Below are 17,673 nucleotides of genomic sequence, written 5' to 3'. Positions count from 1 at the left end.
ATCCCCAATGCAAACCTTCAGATCAACCTTCTCCTATGCAGATCTCTAATGCAACATTTAAAAAAAGAGTCAATAAGTGAAAATAACCAATAAACTGATTCCTTATGGGATTTCCCAATCAAATTGCCAGCAAACCATTTTCAGCCAAACCAATTTCAACGGATTTCGCTCAAATCTGATGTCGATGTTACTTATTTTGGTTTGAAATAAAGGACTTAATCATTTAATAATCCTAGCTTAATCCCGAGCAGCGCCGGGTTATACTGCTAGTATGAAATATGAAACTCCAATTTTCTTTGATATATTCAAATATTGTCAAAAGTAGGCAGTATTTTAGATATTGAAGACACCAGTAACGAAAGGGTTAAGAAAGAAAAAAAAAGAATGTGTGTGTGTCTATATGTATCTTTTACTTGTTTCAGTTATTTGACTGCGGCTATGCTGGGGCACCTCCTTGAAGTGTTTTAGCCAAACAAATTGACCCAAGGACTTATTATTTTTCAAAGCCTAGTACTTATTCTATCAGTCCCTTTTGCCAAACTGCGAAGTTACCAGGATGTAAACACACCACCACCGGTTATCAAGTGGTAGTAGGGGACAAACACACATACACAACAGGCTTCTTTCAGTTTCCGTAAATCCACTCACAAGCCTTTGGTCGGCTCAAGGCTTTCGTAGAAGACACTATCCCAAGGTGTCACACAGTGGGACTGAACCCTGCATAGCTGCACCTGCATCGTCATCAATAATTTTGTATGATTGAAATGATCCTTTTCAGAAATGATTTTTTTTTTTACTACTACTACAACAGCAGTTATTACAATTAATACTACTACTATAACCATTACCACAATTACTATGTACGGTTGTTTTCATTTTTACCTCCGCCTTAGCAAAGATGGAGGTATTGTTTATTTGTTTGACCGTGGACAAGATACTCAAGAACCGCTGGATGGATTCGAATGAAACTTTCAGGGTTATTTAACCTCGTGACTGGCATGAACTGATTAGATTTTGGGATCGATCCGGTACCGGACAAGGATTCTGGATTATTTTTTGTTATATTTACTTTACATGATTACGATCTAACGTTAACTTTCAAGTCTTTCTCAATTATCTCCCTTTAGACTATAACTATAGTGAATGGTGAATTTGTTAACTTTGGCTTGTATTAGATAAGGATAAACTATTTATTACTGTTGCTAAATTTTCTACAGCAACCTTCACATTCTATGTCTACCATTGGGATCGATCAGGTACCAGACAAGGATTTTGGATTATTTTTCGAGTTTTTTTTTAACTTAATTTTTGAGAGCGGTCAGGTTCGTTTTTAGTATTCTCGTTTGTGAGAGCAGCCGAGTCTATTTCAGATATTCTCATTTTAAAAATCATCTCCAGCTAATCGTTGAGAGGACGTTGGTGTTGCCTTGTGCTCTCTGAGTGCTCTTGTTTTAATATTGTTTTTAATTTTTGTGTTTTCAGTGAAATCCTGTACCCTAAAGATGCAACTAGCCCCCACAGTGGTGTATCTGCTGAACATTTATGTCGAGGAAGAGACTACCTGGTCAGTACCTTCATCTTATCAAAACAATATTATCAGAATCTCAGAATCTAGAAATGATGGCATTTGTAGGAATGATAGAATTCCAAATGATCCTGCTAGGAATGAACTCAGTATTGACTTTCATTTCTTTAACAGTGATAAGTACCAGTCATACACTTGGGTATGACCCCAGGTACTGATAAATCTTACTGTGCCATTGTGTAGAACATAATTTATCAAAAGATTCTTGCATAAAAGATTAAGTTGAAGTATGATCTAACAATTCAAATGTTTTGAGTTCAAGTATATGCAAGACTGTCTCTTACAATTGTGCCTTTCTCTCTCTCATTGTATTGGTCTGTAACTGTTTCTAATCCGTCTCTGCCTTGAAATCCCACCGATCCCTGCTGTTATCTAACCCTATTAAGTAAACCACATATTCTTCCTTTACAGATGTGGAAGTTCCTTCACACCAGATATGTAACCAGGAAAGAAATATCTTCTGTCATAAAGGTAGGTTTGTCCATCCATTTAAGCTGTTAACCCTTTAGCATTCAGATTATTTTGTCAAATGTTATACTTACTTATTCAATGAATCATGCATTATCTTTTAACACTGAGATTAAAATTATGTAATTGTATATTTTTAGAATGATATTGTAGGGTAGGTGGAGACACAATGGCCCAGTGGTTAGGGCAGTGGACTCGCAGTCATAGGATCACGGTTTCGATTCCCAGACCGGGCGTTGTGAGTGTTTATTGAGCGAAAACACCTAAAGCTCCACGAGACTCCGGCAGGGGATGGTGGCGAACCCTACTGTACTCTTCTACCACAACTTTCTCTCACTCTTACTTCCTGTTTCTGTTGTGCCTGTAATTCAAAGGGTCAGCCTTGTCGTACTGTGTCGTGCTGAATATCCCCGAGAACTACGTTAAGGGTACACATGTCTGTGGAGTGCTCAGCCACTTGCACATTAATTTCACGTGCAGGCTGTTCCGTTGATCGAATCAACTGGAACCCTCAACGTCGTAAGCGACAGAGTGCCAACAACAACAATTGTAGGGTAGGTGTGAGAGGCCAGAACTGGCCAGTTTGAACATAAACAGCTAGAATACTTTGGCCAGTTTGATTACTAAAAGGCTGAAGCAGTTCTGCCTCATCCCATTCCCACCAGTATTCTCTTCGGTCAGTTATTTTCTTGTTTACAGTCAAAGCTATTCAGAAAATCTAAAATAAAACTTTATTATTTTCTAAAAGAATATGCAATATTGTTCTCATTTTACTTTTTCTATTTCTCTAGTTGCCTGCTGAAGATGTCAAGGACATTTTAGAACAAATGTCTCGTGTTCGTGTCAGTCATGGATGGGAATTTCTCTTTGATTATGACAAAGAATTTTGTAGCAGGTGATATTTTCTTTATACACTTTTCTTTATTGGTTTTTTTTTCTTCTTTCTTTTTCTTCTTTGTTTAAACTTGTTTATTTCTTTACAATTTGGCTCAGGCGTGGTTGTATGATTAAAGAAGTCCATGTCTCAAATTCATACCGGTTTGCAGTACAATCATACCATGTGGCAGTTTAACCTTTTTAATATCAACCTACCTGAAACTACTCTTACTGCTTTGTTTTAACCTTTTAACATTTAAACTGGCCATATCCAGATATTCTACCTGTTTTATGTTCAAACTGACCAGATCCAGTCTCTTACACCAAGCCTACAAGTGTCTTCTACTATAGCCTCAGGATTACCAAAGCCTTGTGAATGGATTTGGTAGACAGAAATTGAAAGAAGCCCATCATATATATATCTATATACATATATGTGTGTTTGTATTTGTCCCCACCACCATCACTTGTCATCCGATGTTGGTGTGTTTCCATCCCTGTAACTTAGCAGTTCAGCAAAAAGATACCAATGGAATAAGTACTAGACTTAAAGTATAAGTCCTGGAGTTGATTTCTCTGACTAAAGAAACCCCTTTATGGTGGTGCCACAGTCAAATGACTGAAAGAGAAGAATAAAAGAACATCTAGGACTGCATTGTCCTGTGTGCGCTTTCCATTTCAAGATCGTAGAGTATGATTTGATAGAAACTTGGTGCTATTTCTAGCAGCTTGAAGGACAACATAGAGCCCCCACCCCATTGGTTTGTTTGTATTTTTGTTGTTAAAACTTCAGGTGAATCCTAATTAACCCTTTAGCATTCAGATTATTCTGTCAAATGTGATGCTTATTTATTCCCTTTGTTTTGAATTAATCATGCATCAACTTGTAGCGCCAATATTTCAATAATGTGATTATTTGGGGCGGTGGGTATGGGAGGCCAGATATGGCTGGCTCAAATGCCACATGCTTAAGTATGTTGGCATCAAATGGGTTAATGTCATCAGCTGGTTGTTATGAAAACCACCTCTTTTGAATGTGATAACAATAAGCAGCTTCTACTGTTTGTGGTGTTTGTATATTTATAGGAAAATTAATCTTAAAATGTTCTTGTTTTGTAGATATCCGGAAATAATCCAGCGACAGAAGGTGTTATGGGAAGCAAAGTTTCAGAGTTTATGTAAACAGCTGAAAATTAATTGTAAAGAGATTGAGAAGAAACATAAAGGTAACTCATCAAATGATAAAATAATTGGACTGTAATTAGTTAGGATGTTAATTAGTGAAATGGTAAATTATATTGGCGGAAGGGTGAATAGACGAAAGAGTATGATTATGATGGGTGAGACTGAAGGATCAAATGGTATAAGTGATGATATAAGACCCCCTTCGGTCACAAATGACCACGAGATTGCCTCTGGGAAGTTCCCCTCTGAGGCACAAGTCCAGGCAATGTTGTTTATGGAAGATCAGCAGTCACCCATACATACCAGCCTCCCCTCTTCTCACCACTGATGTTATCCAAGGGAAAGGCAAAAGCCAATACAGCTTGGTACCAGTGACATCACAACTCATTTCTACAGCCGAGTTAACTGGAGCAATCTGAAATAACATGTCTTGCTCAAGAACACAACACACAGCCCAATCCCGGAATCGAACTCACTACCTCGTGAGTGTGAGCCTCATGCTCTAACCACTAAGCTATGCGTCTTCACTGTTTATATATTTACTACATAATGGGTAAAGACCCCTTAACTTACAAGGTTGTTTTATAGAAGACCAGCTGTTGCCCATGCATACCAGCCTCCCTTCTCCACACCACCAATGTCATCCAAGGGAAAGGCAAAGGCCGATACATCTTAGCACCAGTGACGTCACGGCCATGCTCAAAATGTATTTTATGTGCCAGCGGCATTGGCAATCATCTTGCTCGAATGTCTTTACACGTGCCAGGAAGGCGACACTGGGCACAGGTGCCATCACGATTGCGCTTTTGCTTGCCCCAACAGGTCTTCGCAAGCCGAGTTTTGTGTCCAGTGAAGGAGACGACGTTGGCATGGGTGCCAGTCGTCGAATTTAGTTCGATTTCGATTTCACTTGCCTTCATTTCAGTTAATTTTCAAAATTATGAAGAATTTAGTAAAATGACTCTGTCATTATTAAATTGGTGTTTGGTACATAAGTTGACATTAAATGTTTTAATTTAGGTCACTTTAAAAGAAAATGTTTGTATCATAGAATGAAAGGCAGTCTCATGCAGGCCGGTATCAAAAAGATTAACCTTATACTGATTTGTGTTTGTTCAGGGTTCTGTTAGATGTTTACAAATTGTGCTACAATGACATTTGGAGAAATGTGTTTGGCAGTCATTCCATAAGATCCATGATCTATGTGATATAGTGAGATTTTCATTGTCCTGTTGACATATTTATTCTTAACTTTTGTGCTGTAACTCATTCATTCCAATCTTCTTACAGAGCAAACCACTCCAGAGAAATGCAAGAAACCTCGCACACCGACCAAGTCTCGGAAGCGGACTATGAGTGGCCGAAGCATATCTGACCATAGTGACATTGAGCCAGAGGGTACTGACCGGGCAGCAGCAAACAAGGATGGATTAGATGATAACTGTGTGGAAATATTGGATATCACCGGTGATGGTCCTTTTACAAATGAAGGTGGTTTAAGACCTTCAACAGGGGTGGAGAACAGCAACATCAAAGGCAGTGTGTCTTTTAATAATCATGTATTTAACCATAACGAGGATGTGCTCCAGGGACTTCAGTCTTTTGTTAAAGATAAGCTAAATTCTCGTTACGTTCTAACAATGAGCGAGGTGAAACGCTTATTTCAATTGAACTTGACTCAGAGTCAACCTGGTCACATTTTAAGTTCCGGTGTGTCAGACCAGATGCTAGAACAAGCTGCACTTGATGTCGGAGGAATCAGACTAAACGACCGGGTGAGTGTTTTTGCAATTTTAGTCTACAAAAAATGCCTCTTTCTTCAATTGTAATACTAAGATAAAAAAGATGTTGCTACAAGCATTATATATACTTTTTTTTTGTGTTTACTTTTTTACTTGTTTCAGTCATTTGACTGCGGCCATGCTGGAGCACCACCTTTAGTCGAGCAAATCGACCCCAGGACTTATTCTTTGGAAGCCTAGTACTTATTCTATCGGTCTCTTTTGCCAAACCGCTGAGTTATGGGGATGTAAACACACCAGCATCGATTGTCAAGCGATGGTGGGGGGGGACAACCACACACACACACACACACACATATATATATAAATATATATATATATATATATATATACATATATATATATGTATACACACGACGGGCTTCTTTCAGTTTCCATCTACCAAATCCACTCACAAGGCTTTGGTCGGCCCGAGGCTATAGTAGAAGACACTTGCCCAAGGTGCCATGCAGTGGGACTGAACCCGGAACCATGTGGTTGGTAAGCAAGCTACTTACCACACAGCCACTCCTGTGCCTATGTAGCTGTTAATGGAATTGTTTAATCATTCTAACATATTTTCATGCTTTCACGTGTCAGACAGTTTGTTGAGGTAGATTTTCTATGGTTGGATTCCCTTCCTGTCACCAACCCTCACCTGTTTCCAAACATGATATTCTTTTCTACTCTAGGAACAAGGCCCGAAATTTTTGAGGAGAGGCCAGTTGATTAGATCGACCCAGTATGCAACTGGTACTTAATTTATTGACCCCAAAACGATGAAAGGCAAAGTCGACCTAGGCAGAATTTGAACTCAGAACGTAAAGACAGACGAAACACTGCTAAGCATTTCGCCCGGCATGCTAACGTTTCTTATTTCTTTATTGCCCACAAGGGGCTAAACATAGAGGGGACAAACAAGGACAGACAAAGGAATTAAGTTGATTACATCGACTCCACTGCGTAACTGGTACTAAATTTATCGACCCCCAAAAGGATGAAAGGCAAAGTTGGACCTCGGCGTGCTAACGTTTCTGCCAGCTCGCTGCCTTCCAAACAATATTTCCCTTTGACCAAACATGTTTTTGCAGAAGACTGGAAATCAAGAACACTGCTTGTGTGACAATGTCAGTCACAGCTATTGTGCAGTGTTCGAATAAGGAGACACAAGTACATGGATGCATGCACACTCGAAAATATACATATACAATGGTCTTCTTTCAGCTTCCGTCTACCAAATCACAAAGCTTTAGTCAGCTCAGGGCTAGATTACAAGACACTTGCCCAAAGTGCCATACACAGAGACTTAACTACACAGCTGTGTCCCCCCCACCACCACCACACACACATATACACTTATACTCACATTGAGCAAGTAAATTTGGCAGAGAGAAACTGCAAGAAGCCTTTTGCATATATATATTGTGTGTTGATATCACACTTGTCACCATTTTAATGAAACACTGGTGTTGTTGGCATTCTTTGTTGACATTGTGAGCCAGTTGCTCACATTTTTGACAACCTCTGAAATAAGAAAAAAAATTTATGCCTTACATGATGAAAAACAGTTAAGGCTTGGTGACAGGAGGTGCACCCAGCTGTAAAACCTTGTCCCAAATAACTCTGTGTCTAACCCATGCCAGCTTAGAAAAATTAAAGAATGAGTGTAGATAGTCCATTTCTATCTGAAGCTATGCTGAATGATATAAATTTTTCATTATTATGTTAAGGTGCATGGTTTAGGTTTAGTGGTTAGGGTATTAGGCTTATGATCATAAGGTGGTGAGTTCAATTCCTGGCAGTGCATTTTGCTCTTGAGCAAGATCCTTTATTTCACGTTGCTCCAGGTCACTCAGCTGGCAAAATGAGTAGTATTTGTATTTCAAAGGGCCACCCTTTGTCACATTCTCTGTCACACTGAATCTCCTAGAGAACTGTGTTAAAGGTATGTGTGTCTGTGGAGTGCTCAGCCACTTGCATAATTTCATGAGCAGGCTGTTCCATTGATCGGATCAGCTGGGACCCTTGTCATCATAACCGATGGAGAGACAGCTCAGTTTTATGTCTACGGTAGTGAACTGGCAGAACCAATGACACGGCAGACAAAATGCCCAATAGCATTTCATTTGTCTTTCATCCTTTCGGGGTCTATAAAATTAGGTACCAGTGAAGTACTGGGGATTAGTGTAATTGACTTTACCCCATCCCTTCAAAAAATGCTGGTCCTGTGCTAGAATTTGAAACTATTATTATGGTTAAAGCGGCAAGCTGATAGAATTGTTACTGCGCCTGGCAAAATGCTTAGCTGCATTTCTTCCATCGTTACATTATGAGTTCAAATTCTACTGAGGTTGACTTAACCTTTCATCTTTTCAGGGTTGATAAACCAAGTGTCAATAAACCAGTTGTGTACTTGTGTACTGGGGTCAGTGTAATCAACCATCCCCCCCCCCCACAAATTTCAGGCCTTGTACCTATATGTTGTTGGCATTCCGTCGCTTACAACGTCGAGAGTTCCAGTTGATCCGATCAACAGAACAGCCTGCTCATGAAATTAACGTGCAAGTGGCTGAGCACTCCACAGACACGGGTACCCTTAACATAGTTCTGGGGAGTATTCAGCGTGACACAGTGTGACAAGGCTGACCCTTTGAATTACAGGTGCAACAGAAACAGGAAGTAAGAGTGAGAGAAAGTTGTGGTGAAAGAGTACAGCAGGGTTCGCCACCATCCCCTGCCGGAGCCTCATGGAGCTTTAGGTGTTTTCGCTCAATAAACACTCACAACGCGATCCTATGACCGCGAGTCCGCTGCCCTAACCACTGGGCCATTGCGCCTCCACCTATATAGTAGAAAGGATTATTATGGTTTCATTTTATAACGATAATGAAAGTTTAACTTGTAATTGATTTGTTTACTGTATGTGTCAGCCGGTTGGGTTGGTAACCTACCACACATCGGACGCTTTATGGCCTTTTGTGGAGAGGTTACAGCTACTCAGAGGAAGAGTGGGGGGACAGGAGCCAATGACCTATGTAAGCTGTGACAGACAGTTGAGATCAACGATCAGTGCAGATGTGTTTGGGTGGGGGTAGGAGCAAATTCCTGTTAGTTGTGGTTCTGAAAAAGAGGAAAAGAGTTTTCTTTTTCTTTATTTTTTTTTTTTATATTCACTTCTTTCTAGCTGCTCACTCTCATATAATGCTAGGTAACCATGTATCTCCTCCATAGGAAAACACCTGTGCAAAAGCCAGCACAAAGCCACTTCCTTCTCTACTACACTCCCATTCCCATCCAGTTGTGAAGTCTTGTCTCGCAAGTTACTTGGTGACCTCACTTGCGCTGGTGTCGTACAAAAAGCACTCAGTACACTCTGAAGTGCACTGAGTGTTTCTAGCAGAAACCATGCCAAAGTAGAAGTTGGAACTCAGTGCAGTCCTCCAGCTCTTTAGATCTTCTCAAACCGTCCAATCCATGCCAGGCTGGAATATAAATGTTAAATGATGAGGATGTCAGGACAAAGGACTAGTTCCCATGACTTACGACAGGCTTTCCATCTACCAAATCCACTCACAAAGCTTTGATCAGCTCAAGGTGCCTGGCTGTGAAATTGAACCCAAAAGCCACATAGCCATACCTGGATGAATATGGAAAGTTATGCAGTTGGCTCAATCTGCTAGAAATAGCAGTAAATCTTTCTCAAATTCTATCCTACTATTAAAAAAAAAAAAAAAGGAAGGACACATTAGTTACTCTATATCTGATGGATTGTCATATCTGGAATGCCTTTGACAATAGGACTGCTCAGGGTTAAACCCCAACAACAATTGAAATATTACTTCTCAAAGATGGTTATGTTTGTTTGTTAGCTTTTTATTGGAGAATAGTGTTTAACCCCAGGCCACTGCTAATTCTACAGACCTATGATGATCCAAGGCATTCCTGCTGCTCACAATGGCAGTTCCTTTTTTTTCTTTTTCTCTTTTTTTTTTTTCAATCACTTGTAGAATGTGTAATTGGCACAAAAGGAGAGGAAGGGAGGGACAAGAAGGCCATTGCCGTGAGATGTGTAGGATCTAATCTTTTTTTTTTATTATGTTAAGTGCAACAAGTTAGGTTATACAAGTGCTTTTTGTGTCACACCTTGTCACAACAAAGACACACAAACTGGTTTTTTTTTTGAAAAAAACACCTTTTTTTTTTTTTTGTTTTTGTTTCCATTTGTGGGTGGTATGGTGCAGGCTGTGTGATTAAAAAATTCAGTGCATCCTGTATTGATTACCGGATTGTGAGTCGAAGTTTTCAATGAAAAACCTATGAAATCTCACTGTGTGTGAGTCTGTCTCTCTATCTGTGTGTGTATCCGTATGTCTGTTTTGTATGGTATGTGTTTGTAAGTCTGTCTCTGTCTCTCTGTGTGTTTGTGTGTCTCTGTCAGTCTGAGTAGGTCTGACTATGTGTCTGTAAGCATGATAGTTGTATGTCTCTGAGTCTATCTGTGTGTGTGTGTGTGCGTATGTCTGTTTTGTATGGTATGTGTTTGTGAGTCTGTCTGTCTCTGTAACTGTGTTTGTATGTCTCTGTCAGTCTGACTATGTGTCTGTAAATATGATAGTTGTATGTCTCTGAGTCTATCTGTGTGTGTGTGTGCGTGTGTCTGTTTTGTATGGTATGTGTTTGTGAGTCTGTCTGTCTCTATAACTGTGTTTGTGTATCTCTGTCAGTCTGAGTAGGTCTGACTATGTGTCTGTAAATATGATAGTTGTATGTCTCTGAGTCTGTGTCCTTGTGCGTGCGTGTGTGCATGACCTATTTATGTTGTCCATAAAATAAAACATCTTTCAACTCAATAATTTGATATTCCAAAGACATAGAAGGAAATAGGTCACTTGAAAAGATTGACTTTAAGAAGGACGTCCTGCTTTCGAATACCATGTAATGATGTCTTATCCAACCCATACCAGCTTGGAAAAGTCGATAGCAAACTAATGATGAAACTATGAATGTTAAATACATACAACTTTCTAGTCTTTGTGTTTTTGGGTTCAAATGCTGCCCATGTTGATGTTGATGTTGCCCATGGTGCCACACAGTGGGAGTGAACCCAGAACCATGTGGTTGGGAAGCAAACTTCTTATTTGTTTATTTCCCACAAGTGGCTAAACATAGAGGGGACAAACAAGGACAGACAAAGGGATTAAGTCGATTACATCGACCCCAGTGCATAACTGGTACTTAATTTATCGACCCCGAAAGGATGAAAGGCAAAGTCGACCTCGGCGAAATTTGAACTCAGAACGTAATGGCAGATGAAATGCCACTAAGCATTTCGCCCGGCATTCTAGCGTTTCTGCCAGCTCGCCGCAAACTTCTTACCACACAGCCATACCTGCACCTGGCCACATCGTGTTTGTATAGGAGTTGGGGGTGGAGTGGCCGGAAAGAGGATAACAATGTTGGTAATGAGGTGTCAGTGTATGATCAAGGTAGAAAGAAATGAGAATATAGAGTGAGGATGGGGAGGCTTTGATGGATAAGTTCATAGAAGTACAAGAGGAGAGTGATAGGTGGTTAGGCAGTGGAGTAGAGGTTAATGTAGTGGGTTATGCGCAAGGGTGGTGATGTGGTAGATTGTTGGGTGTTATGAAGATGGCCCGAGTCTATAAATTTATAGACGAGTGGAATGAGATTATGTGGCTGTCATGCCTTTCTCAACAGCTTTAACAACTTTAGTAAGATTAATTGGCTTCACAACTATTATTTGAAACTGGTTTGAGAATTCAATAGTTCAATAGTTCAATTAACAGTTGAGTTTGTTAACCCAGGAGAAGTACAGTTTCTGCTGTTGATGTTGCAATGTAGTGTATCTGTAAAACATTTTGTTGGTTTGTAATTATGTAAAAAAGATTCTCGCTTGCATTTGTAGAAACCAACAAAAAAAAGTACCTTGTCACTGTAAATGAAAGCTTTCAATGGTACTCCACTAATGCAGTAGGTTTCAAAATGAGGTTCGGGGGGAGGGGTTGTTTTTTGCTTGTTTTTATATTTAAGCAATGAATATATAAAGAATTTGGTGAGGTCTTAAGTAGGTTGATAGAGAACCAGGACTTCATATATGATAGATATATTCATACTTAATATAAGAGTGGTTAGCAGTAGGAGCATTGGAGTTCCAGACCTGCCCAGGTTTCTTACTAAACATATTTGTTAGTTACTATTTCAGATGGGTTTATTACGAAACCAGTTGCCAGACTATGGCAAGGTAACAATAGGGCTTTTTTTTTTTATGTGAAGGGAAGAACTACATGTGATACTGCATGGTAGTGAGACTTTGACATTAAGTGTGAAAAATCTGTAGATGCTGGAGAGAGATGAAGTAAGCCTGGCCCAATGAAAATATAATATTAGTCTACATGGAAGCTAGAGTGCAAATGAGCTGAGAGGTTGGCTAATGTAATAGAGATGCCAACTGAAGCGTGCATAGGTAACAACTGTGCTGGTGTGGTTGTCTGAGGTGAATATACAGGTTGAGTGTTTGGTGAAAAAATATCATTGGTGTAAGAATACTTGTAGAAGAAGAGGGCGAAGAAAAGTGTAAGGAAAAAGTGATGTTGACATGTCAGACATTAGGCTCCACAGAAGTGATGACAGAGGAACTGAACAATTTGATGACATGTTATAGAGTTGTTGGCACTCCGTCGCTTACGACGTCGAGGGTTCCACTTGATCGATCAATGGAACAGCCTGCTCGTGAAATTATCGTGCAAGTGGCTGAGCACTCCACAGACACGTGTACCCTTAATGTAGTTCTCGGGGATATTCAGCATGACACAGAGTGTGACAAGGCTGACCCTTTGAATTACAGGCACAACAGAAACAGGAAGTAAGAATGAGAGAAAGTTGTGGTGGAAGAGTACAGCAGGGTTTGCCACCATCCCCTGCCGGAGCCTCGTGGAGCTTTAGGTGTTTTCGCTCAATAAACACTCACAATGTCCAGTCTGGGAATCGAAACTGCAATCCTACGACTGCGAGTCCGCTGCCCTAACCACTGGGCCATTGCGCCTCCTTTTTTGTTGTAGAGTAGCTTGGTGTAATAGATGTCAGTTTGGAAAACATTTCAGATTTTGAATGATGATATGATCGTTTCTGTCTTTCTATCAGTGGCCTAAACAATACATTGAGGAACCTGTATTCATAGCTTCCAGAATTGGTGACGGATTAGATCCGGTAAGTTGTTATTCTATCTATGTAACCATTTTCTTGAAATATCATTATTAAATAAAATAAAATTATAGACAGGCAGACGCAGACTCATGTTTGATATGTAACATCTTCCTGTTTTCTGATGTAATCATAAGAAAATATTTGACTGAAGTGTTAAGGAATGAATCCAAGTTCAAACTTCACGAACGACATCACCAGCTTTTTTTTTTTTTTTTTTTAATAGGTAAAATTAGTATTTCTCATATACAAAGATACCCTTCTCTTTAAAGTATTTGCTTAATTTCAGAGATCCTCATTAAGGGTCCATTGCTCAGTTGCAGAATCTTTAGAAATCTTCCTGTTTTTATTTCAGATGAGAGGTGTACTTATTGGTATGTTACAGACTTCTTGTCGTGTAGCATCGAACCTGTTCAAGAAGAAAGTGGATGAGGTACTTGGTTGCCCCATCTCTGAGAGCGACTGTAAAAAATTGTTACGGGTAAGGTTAACTTCAGTATTCTCCCTTTGTCCCTTGTCTGTCTCCTCTCATCTTGTGACAGTAATGCTCATTATACAACTGCACAATGTCAAAGCAAGAAGACACACACTCCTCTCTCTCTCTCTCTGTCTCTCTCTCTCACACACACACTCTCACATGTGTGTATGTATGTATGTGTATATATATATATATATATATATATATATATATAATATATATATATAAAATTAAAACATGGGGTAAAAATCATATATTAATTAATATCGATTTATTACCAGGAAGCTAGCACATTTAAAGAATCAGAGAGATTCAGAAAAAATATTTGAGATCTTAGGGGATTAAAGTATATTTTTATATATAACGATGACCACTAAAGTGTATAAGATTCTGAGAATTATGATTCCATTACAGTTCACACTGAATAGAAGCAGACATTCGGTAAGAGTGTTGATTTTGAAACTGGTTCGTGGATAATAATGTTTTATTTCTATAATTTTCACGGTCTTGCCCGCATACATTTTGGTATTTCGCTGAATTTCGTTTTGAGAACAATTAGGTCTTAGTAGATACAACACGTGGTCTATTTCTAGCACATTAAATGTCCACTTTAGTGGTCATCGTTTTATATATATATATATATATATATATATACATGTGTGTGTGTGTGAAATTGTAGTCTTGGCCAATGCCAGTGCTGTCTGACTGGCACCCACGCCAGTGGCACATAAAGAGCACTATTTGAGTGTTGGGTCTCATGGAGGCAGTGACATCAAGCCAAGAGAAACTGTAGTCATGGCCGATGCCAGTGTCGTGTAACTGGCCTGTTAAAAGCACCCTTCAATTGTTGGGCAATATGCTGTGCTTGTGAAGACCTGTCAAACTGGGTGAAACCGTGGCCGATGCTAGTGCCATCTGACTGGCACCTGTGCTGGTGGCATGTAAAAAGCATGGTTCAAGCAGTGGATCTCACGGAGGGCAGTAACCAAGACCTTTGGCCATATACCGTATTTGTATAGACCTGACAAGCCAAATGAGACCATAGTCGTGGCCAATGCTGGTGTCTGGTCAATGGCACCCGTTATAGTGGCACATAAAAAACACCCACTACGCTATCGGAGTGGTTGGTGTTAGGAAGGGCGTCCAACCATAGAAACCTTGCCAAATCAGATGGTGCAGCCCCCCAACTTACCAGTTTTCAGTCAAACCGTCCAACCCATTCAATCATAGAAAATGGATGTTAAATGAGAACATACACTCTATCTCTCTCTCTCTCTCTCAAAACTTCTTTCAGTTACTGTCTATTAAATCCACCACATTATAGCCTTGGGCTGTAGTAGAAGGTACCACATGGTGGGACTGAACCTGAAACCATGTAATTGGGAAACAAGACTTCTTAACCCCGTAGCCCTACAGTAATATCTTTTAACATCAAAACCCATATCTAAATATATTTCTGCTAATTACAAAGACTGGATTGTTTCTAACTCCTTTCTTGTTTCAATTTCAGGATTATTGTATCACAAAAGGGTCGTGTTGGTATTTGAAAGGGGTCAGCACAGAGGAGTCATGACACCACCACCACTGTCACATTTCCTTGTTGACTTCTGCCATCATTCTATTAAATTATCACATATCAACGTGGATATCTTCTTTTCTTCACTGGGAGATATTGCATGGTTGTGTGTCTGCAACACAATTTGATATTTTCACATTGAAAAAAACAAAACAAAACAACTATAACAAAATTGCAAAAATCTCTACAAAGATACAAAGGATGTATTCAAGGAGAGAAATTCATTAAGAACAACAACAACAACAATAATTAAAATTATTAAAAATAATTAAAATCTGCTTGTAAATAAAGTTTGTTACTAATCAATTTGTAAATGTAAAAATAATGATAAAAATTATTCTTTATTCACTCAATAAAAAAAGAAAAACTGCTAAACTATTTATTTTACTCAAACAAGTGAAATAAATACCAGATATCTGTATTTTGTGTTTGGCTATTTCTAATCAATATATCTCTTGAATTAGTTTTATTGATTTCAAATGGAAACAACTCGTTGAGTGAGTCAGTGTTTGTAAAGATGCATTCATGTGAATATCTGCATATCAATGGCATTTCCTGCATATATGCAGATCATGTAACACAGGCATAAAAAAATATGAGAGCAAATAAAACCTTCAGTTTTAATATAAATCTTTTATTTTTATGAAACAACAGGAAAAAGACTACTTAAATTCATTTATATGGTTATTTTTTGTTGATTTTTTGGGGTGGTTTTAGAAATTTTTTTGGCACTGGTTTAAATACTGGGGAATCATTCTTGATATCCATGTTATTCATCATTGTTTTAATGTCCACTTTTCCATGTTTGCATGGGTTGGATAGAATTTGCTGAGACAGATTTTCCATGGTTGGGTGCTCTTCCTGTCACCAACCCTCATTTGTTTCTGAATAAGTTATTTCCCCATCACCTGACACTTTTTTTCACAGGAGATTGGAAACGGAGTACTGCTTGCATGATGGTAACATGTGCTTACAATCACATGATGTCAAAGAAAGGGAGACAGTAAACAAACACGCACGCGCAGTAGTGGCTGTGTGGTAAGTAGCTTGCTTACCAACCACATAGTTCCAGGTTCAGTCCCACTGCATGGCACTTTGGGCAAGTGTCTTCTACTATAGCCTCGGGCCGACCAAAGCCTTGTGAGTGGATTTGGTAGACGGAAACTGAAAGAAGCCCGTCGTATATATATATATATATATATATATATATGTTTGTGTGTCTGTGTTTGTCCTCCCAACATCGCTTGACAACCGATGCTGGTGTTTTTACGTCCCCATAACTTAGCGGTTCGGCAAAAAGAGACCGATAGAATAAGTCCTGGGGTCGATTTGCTCGACTAAAGGCGGTGCTCCAGCATGGCTGCAGTCAAATGACTGAAACAAGTAAACACAGCTCACAGATGAGATCCAGAGATTCTCCATATAGAAGACTGTAGTGCTCAAAAGATTCAAACTTAGACTCCAGTGTCTTTACAGGGGATCAATTCCACATGGTAAAGAAAGGTTATGAGAGGGATCAAGTTGAGTGGTACAAAAGGTGGAAACTTCCAGGTGCTGAAGATTTATGAGCAGAAAGAAAAAAATGAAGATAACTTTATCTTTTACTTGTTTCAGTCATTTGACTGCAGCCATGCTGGATCGCTTGGAATAGATCCCTTGTTCTTTGTAATCCTAGTACTTATTCTATCAGTTCTTTTGTCAAACCACGAAGTTACAGGAACGTAAACACACCAATATTGTTTGTCAAGTGATGGAGTGGGGACAGACACAAAAATACACACACACATATACGATGGGTTTCTTTCAGTTTCCATGTACCAAATCCACTCACAAGACTTTAGTTGACCCAAGGCTATAGTAGAAGACACTTGCCCAAGGTGTCACTTAATGGGACAGAACAAAGAGCCATGTGGTAGGGAAGCAGGCTTACTACACCTGCGCCTATGTATGTATCTGTCTATCTATCTATATATATATATATATTAATGTAATTTGAACTCTGCCAAATCAGATTGGAGCCTGGTGTAGCCATCTGGTTCACCAGTTCTCAGTCAAATCGTCCAACCCATGCTAGCATGGAAAGCGGACGTTAAACGATGATGATGAATGTATAATATATATATATATATATGTATATTACGGAGATGCACTTGCATAGCAAGTGACCTGATCTGAGATCGTGTGCTGGAACGAAAACAATTGCAGCGTGGAAGGTGTTTTTAAGCCATTTAGATTCACTTCAACATTTAAATTTAATTTGTCAAAATATTTTCGTCGCTTTGAGACCGCGACCTGTTCACTGACAAAATTCTGTGCTACATCTGAGAAAGTAATAGTTAGTTCATGATATATATGTACATGTGTATGTATGTATGTATGTATGTGCGTGTACTTGTGTGCGCGTATGCATCTGTACATGCGTATGCATGTGTGCATGCCTATACACATGTATGTATGTGAGTATGTACTTATGGATGTACGTGAGTAATAGGGTAAGTGTGTA

The 17,673-nt window shown here is 39.2% G+C and overlaps 1 protein-coding gene across 3 annotated transcripts in view; it reads left to right on the top strand.

The window, feature by feature from the left end:
* Positions 1 to 15,621, top strand: part of LOC106874179 (DNA-directed RNA polymerase III subunit RPC5) — a 32,155-nt gene extending 16,534 nt beyond the window's left edge. For all 3 annotated transcript variants that reach the window (XM_014921836.2, XM_052975778.1, XM_052975777.1), the window contains exons 11-18: positions 1,483 to 1,564; positions 1,997 to 2,056; positions 2,845 to 2,948; positions 4,049 to 4,155; positions 5,405 to 5,889; positions 13,057 to 13,122; positions 13,472 to 13,597; positions 15,105 to 15,621. In XM_014921836.2, coding sequence (XP_014777322.2) covers positions 1,483 to 1,564; positions 1,997 to 2,056; positions 2,845 to 2,948; positions 4,049 to 4,155; positions 5,405 to 5,889; positions 13,057 to 13,122; positions 13,472 to 13,597; positions 15,105 to 15,167 — 1,093 coding nt within the window. In that variant the 3' untranslated portion in view covers positions 15,168 to 15,621. The remainder of the gene's footprint in view (positions 1 to 1,482; positions 1,565 to 1,996; positions 2,057 to 2,844; positions 2,949 to 4,048; positions 4,156 to 5,404; positions 5,890 to 13,056; positions 13,123 to 13,471; positions 13,598 to 15,104) is intronic.
* The last annotated feature ends 2,052 nt before the right edge of the window (positions 15,622 to 17,673 follow it).

Source organism: Octopus bimaculoides, chromosome 22 (genome assembly GCF_001194135.2).
Source record: "Octopus bimaculoides isolate UCB-OBI-ISO-001 chromosome 22, ASM119413v2, whole genome shotgun sequence".
Lineage (NCBI taxonomy): Eukaryota > Metazoa > Mollusca > Cephalopoda > Octopoda > Octopodidae > Octopus > Octopus bimaculoides.
Note: the sequence above shows the minus strand (reverse complement) of the source record. Positions and strands in the feature narration are given on the sequence as shown.